This window comes from Tachysurus vachellii, chromosome 8, assembly GCF_030014155.1.
Source record: "Tachysurus vachellii isolate PV-2020 chromosome 8, HZAU_Pvac_v1, whole genome shotgun sequence".
Lineage (NCBI taxonomy): Eukaryota > Metazoa > Chordata > Actinopteri > Siluriformes > Bagridae > Tachysurus > Tachysurus vachellii.
The window spans coordinates 18,389,877-18,395,876 of NC_083467.1; the positions used below are offsets into that span (position 1 = coordinate 18,389,877).

The window sequence follows — 6,000 nt, forward strand, 5'->3', positions numbered from 1 at the left end:
CCTTCTGTCAAGCATACCCCACCCATGATGCTGAAACTATATGGCCTTAGAGTTGCCTAAGCACCTCTATGTGAATAATAATAATGTGAATTAAGCGAAGCGGGCCCATTGCATAGTGATGTTTTAAATTTGCTTTTGGATATTTTATGGTATTATAAGACTATTGGAGGCCTTGAAACGTCATAGGGTATATCGTTCTCCACTCTGCAGCCTCAGGATGCCCCTGATGGGCACCGTGCACCTCCTCCACTGTGCCAGCGCAGTGCCAGCTCACGCAGCATTGACACACAGACGCCCTCAAGCAGCACTGTGGGCAGCACCCATAGTAACAGCAGCAGCCGGTCCCAGTCTGTCTCACCCGCCTTCCTGAGTGTGCCCAATGAACCCTGCAGTGACAGCCCCTCTCCCAATGAGGAAACACTCAGTTACTGTCATGATAAAGGTACACCCCACACACACACACACACACACATCATATTCTCTCTTTCATTAGCCTAATGTTTACTAGTGTCGATAGGCAGGTTTACAATTCAACAATCATTTCAGGAAATCTAGCGTATTTCCACAGGAAATCAGGCTTGATTCTAGTTCTTTAATAATTACTGGAACCATTTCAAAGTAGTTTGAAATGTTTGGTCTCTTTTCGTTTATAACACAAGTGGTGTGTCTGAAGGTTTTGCGTGTTTTACATGTGTCAAAAAAAAAAAAAAAGACTTGGTATAAGAGACTAGCAACTAGATCCAAAATTAGTATTTATATTAGGCTTTGCTCATCAAAGCCCCTAATGTCTTGTTTCACTGTCTTTGAGTTTAAAAGCCTAAGTGGTCATTCATGGGAGGAAAACTAACAGTAATGTGTATTCTGATAACAGATCTGACTCCTGGATCTCCTCTGCCCAAGTACGCATCTTCCCCCAAGCCCAACAACAGCTACATGTTCAAACGTGAGCCTCCTGAGGGCTGCGAGCGTGTCAAGGTCTTCACTGAGGAAACACAGTCAGTACTCCTCCTGATTCCCTCTTTATCATCTTTCGCTCTCTTTCCCACGTTTGTTTTTGGTTCATTCTGCATCTGTTGGTCCTTGAAGTGCTGACTGTGTATGACTTTGATAATGGTCTTCAGAGCTGACTCAGTGTTTTTGACTGACTCTCTCTGTCTTCCCTCTGTTCTCTCTGCCACTCAGGGCCAAACCTCCGCGTGAGATCCCGCAGTTCCTGTGCCCAGACAGAAACAAGGTCAACTTCATCCCCAACAGCGGCTCGGCGTTCTGCCAGGTCAGCATTCTCAAACCACACAGCTTGACGACTGTCGCTTCAGAGGCCGAACAGAGAGTGTCCCGTGGCACCAGCACCCTATCTCAGTAGCCTTCCTCCTCTTCTTCCTCATTATCCTCCTCATCCTGCCTCGCACCACATCTAGGAGACGCAGAGAGCTTGATATGCAATCAATCAACCAATCAAGTTTCTTGGCAATCCTGTCCACCCACTCCACCCCATCCCCAAAAATAAGCACAGCGCACAAATCAAATAAATCAAACAAAAGTCAAGAAACAAAAGAAAAGAAAATGTAGGGCTCTATTTTGGTAACACTGCTTATATTTGATAAGATAATGACTTTGCTATGCAGCTTTTTAGGTCAGTACTTGTACTACTTAAGGACCAGGAGGACATGTTTTGTGAGGGTTTGTGATAAGCATAGATATATTTTTATTGTTCCTATACCTTTGATAGATATGAGTGAGTGCAGACATGTGGATGAATATTTTGTATCTCTTATAGGACACACAAAGAGAGCATCTTTTCGTGTTTATTGCTCTTCCTTATTCACTCGGAGTGTGAGGCTTTAGAGACTGAGAAAATGTACCGTTTTCTAATAGCTTGCAGTGTATCTCTTTTAGAGAACTGGAATTCTTTTCCCCATAGAGTTAGAACAGTGCATCATTGAATTCAAATGATATCTGAATATTGTGGATGATCCGACAAGACCAAGAGACCTGGTATGTAGAAGCTGGGTCGATGAAGGCCTCTGTCTTAATGTTTTTTTTTTTGGCCTGCGCCCGTCTGTGTGTTTGGACCATGAGGCGGACAGCAGGAGAGACTAATATCAGACAGGCTGAACTCCACTGGCCTTGTACACCCCAACCCTCCTTCCCTCCCTTTCCTCAGTGCAGAGAAGAAAAGAAAAGAGGGAGTGAGTTCTGCGCTACGTTGAAGACTGGCAGGCGACAGCAGCACAAGAGCACAGAAAACGGCATGCTTTTGTTCGTGTGGCCGTAATGAATTCGAGTCCAAACGCTGAACTTCAAACACATCAGGGAACAAAGAGTGTGTGAGACAGAGCGAGAGAAAAGAAGAGAGATGCAATGCTGAGGGCATGATGAATTAAGAGAGAGTGAGTGTGTGTGTGTGTGAGCGAGAGAGAGAGTACATGCGCACAGAGACTGTTGAACTGAGGGTGATGTGACACTGAGAGAAAATCTGGAATACAAACTTGCATCAAATGGATATTTCATGGAACAGGACTTTTGTTTTAAACTGTATTTAGTTAACAGTTTGAACATGATTTAACTGAATAAGATGTTCACTGACATATCACAATTCATTACAATAATTTAGTCCAATAAGCTTCAAAAACCTGCGTTTTATATTCAAGATGCTTCATGTGGATCATATGAACTTAAAACCGCTCCAGAATGTCATACACATTGTGTTTGGAAAAGGTACTGGTCATACCTTCAGTGCACAATTCATGCTTCTGCATGCAGTCTACCTGCTTTCAGTTTTCATGCCTCTGAAATATGATGAAAACAAAACAATCTGAAACTTAAAAATTGAAATCATTCCCAGTCGCTGGCTGCTTTTTGGGCCACGTCTCTCTTCCTCAGTGTCACAGAGCTGACTAATAATAAACACTGCTTGCCAAGTGTCTGTCATTAATGTTCTCATATATGCTGTAGGCATTTGAGCCCATTTTTGTATTGTGTTTTATGTTAACAATGTCGCTGTTGTAATCAACTATTGGCTGAAAGGCAACAAGAACAGGCTGTTATGATTACTCTGTAATCCTGTCCAAAGAAAATGGCTGCTGTTGAAGCCAGGAGGAAGAGTGAGGCGGCATAAAACCATGATTCAGAGACGGTTTACTGTTCCGCAGTATCAATAAAAAATAATCAGGCTCAAACCTGTGTAAAGTTCTAATGAAGACCAAAGCCGTAGAGTGCCTGCTTTAGTACATCACGCTAGTGGCTTGGTTTCTGACCTTCACTCGTTCCCTTGTTTATTGAGCAGACCTGGGTTTGGGCTCAATCACTTGGGTGAAGCCCAACACACTTCTGTAGTATTGGGGTCCTGTTTTGTTTTGTTGTTTTTGTTCACAAATGTTAAGGTATTATTTTGTGCTTTAAATAAAAGAAATAATAAACTTGAAAAAAAAAAAAATCGCACTTTTTGCCAGTGTTGCAGATAAATTAGGCCCCACGTGGCTTATAGCTTTGAACAACTACCATTTCTAACTATTACAAGGTCTTAAGCATCTGAAATCAGCTGATGGTTACCACTGTAGGTCTGTACTCAGGAATGTACGAACGTTAAGCTCTTCCCAACAACTACAAAATGATTAACAGTTCTCTGGAACAATTGAAGATGTATCTGCTTAGGATATGTGCCTATATTTAAGTAGAGAAGTGTGCTCAGTGTAGAAACTATTTGCATTTTTTAATAAGAATGGTGGCCTTCATTTTCTCTTTCTAATTAGTGTATTTGTTAGTTTGAAAGAATGAAGAGAATAAGAGTGTCCTACATAGTTGGGTCACATTACATGCTCATACACATTTTGAAGAAACTAGACAAGATTCTCAGATTAGATTTGTGTTGTAGAGTTTTCTCTTCATGTTGCACATTTAGGTCTGCTCAGACACAGCTTAAACACTGTTGTGTAGGCCTCTGATCTATTACTCTGTGTGAGAGGTCTATCTCTTCTGTTGTCTTCTGTTCTATTCTGTTCTTTTTCTTCCCATACAGTTCATGTACTCCATAATGTTCCTCTGGATGTATGTAACCGGAAAAAAATAAAGTTGCAGCTGCTCCAAATACAAAGTACGAGGTGTTGGTGGTTATTTTTTGTTCATGTCCAGCTGGGTGGAGATCAGAATAATCTTGGCTTTATTAAATGATCTTAAACATGGATAAATGTCAAACACATTCATTTGAAAGTCCAAACACATTCCAACAATGCTGAGCTGGATCATTAGAGATGCTGAAATGATCCTGACCCTGAAATGAGCAGAAATCCCAAGTCATGTAAGCGTGTTTCTTTTGGCACTCGGGTTCATAAAGACAAACATAACGCGTCCAACATTTTTTATTTTTTATTTTTAAGAACATGCCACCTAGTGGAACAACATAGCAGGTCATGAATGACACGTTTGTTCTCTAGCATCCTAGATGTGATGAAATTTTGAGTTAGTCTTTGATCTGATTTGAGGTTAAAACATGTTATTATCTTGTGTTATAAAAAGTAGAACAAAAATAGAATAAAAAGTAGTTACACTAAAAATAGAAATAGAATTACCTGTACAAGAAAGGGGAAAAATATTAGAGAAAATCTCAATAAATAGACTAGACAAAATTGGTGGCTGTTGTCCAGAAAAGTCCAAGCTCTAGTCATGTATTGTTCTCACTGTGCCGACCTTCAGGGAGCAGAAGTGCTTTCCTGACTGCAACAGAGAGAAGAACTCATTGGTTGGATGAATGGATGGATTATACGTATATTAATGTATATTAATTTAATTCATTTTAGTGTTTACATCTAACAGCTTGTTTTTAGGAGGTTGTGAGTGTTAGCAGTAAAGAATCTGGAGCAGATACATGGACAACATGCAACAGTCCAAACAATCAGCAACCTGATCTCAGGAATGAACCTGTAGACCATAGGAGCTGTGAGGCTACAATACTTCCCATTGTTCTGTAATAAAAGAAAATCTATTTAACAGAATACATTTAAAATGAAATAAAACAATAATTGTATACTATAATGTAAGGTGTCTAATATAGTCTAATTGTATACTATAATGTAAAAAAATATATATTCCCCTGTAACTTGAATGCTCTTAGTCTGGTAAGCTTTACACCATCATGGGACAGCTAATGAGTGTTATTTTTTGTTCATGTGAATGAAAGCCCTGGGCCACTCTCACTGCAGACTGTGGATGCTGTTGTTGCAGTGTGTTCTTCTGTGAGTGTTCCCTGCATTTGGGTGAACGCTGTTTGAAATTGTGCAGTCATGCAAGTTTTACAGCCGATGTCCAACCGCCAACCCACCCCCATTTTTTTCTGTATGTAGAGACGAAAGTGTTCACACGAAGGACGGTGTAAAGACCTTGTCCAAACAGAGACATTTTTCCCCCAGTGTCTCTGTAGCCTCATGCTGCCACCCGCAGAAAGCCCTTATCTAATGAGGGACCATGAACAAGCTCTCTAACAGGGGCATACATTGCTATTCCCGCATCTTGCAGATCATTATCACATTAACATTGCAGCTAAGACAACCTGAGACACAGTATAACACAAAAGTATATAACAGATTTAACACTGCTCAGAAAGAAACACAAAACTCGATGATGAGTGGATTTATCCAGAATCCATTTATGCACACATCCCAGTGCCTAGAAGAAACATGCAGGGAGGAGGGAGAATAGGCTGAGACTAGACCATTTATTCCCAGGTCACATAATTGGACGTGGCATGTGATTAGCGCAACAAGGGGGTTAACTGAATAGGCCAGGAACTCTCTCATTTCTGATATGTTCTAACACACAGTCTGCTTTTGTGAGAATCCAGAGGAACTATATAGTTCACGTATTTTTTGTAAAGCATTTCCACTGATGCCTTTATACATGAATGCACACACACTCACCCCCACAATCCTCTTGTCCATCTCTCACCCTCTGTCACTCCTGCTTTTTGGTTGAAAACGGATCCTTTCTTCAGTTAGGGGTATTGTA

General features: G+C 40.8%; 1 protein-coding gene across 1 annotated transcript in view; it reads left to right on the plus strand.

Annotated features, from left to right (window-relative positions):
- fam117bb (family with sequence similarity 117 member Bb) overlaps nucleotides 1-4,093 on the plus strand; it is a 31,733-nt gene extending 27,640 nt beyond the window's left edge. Inside the window, exons 6-8 of the mRNA XM_060876722.1 lie at nucleotides 211-442; nucleotides 872-995; nucleotides 1,183-4,093. Coding sequence (XP_060732705.1) covers nucleotides 211-442; nucleotides 872-995; nucleotides 1,183-1,363 — 537 coding nt within the window. The 3' untranslated portion in view covers nucleotides 1,364-4,093. The remainder of the gene's footprint in view (nucleotides 1-210; nucleotides 443-871; nucleotides 996-1,182) is intronic.
- Nucleotides 4,094-6,000: the final 1,907 nt, after the last annotated feature.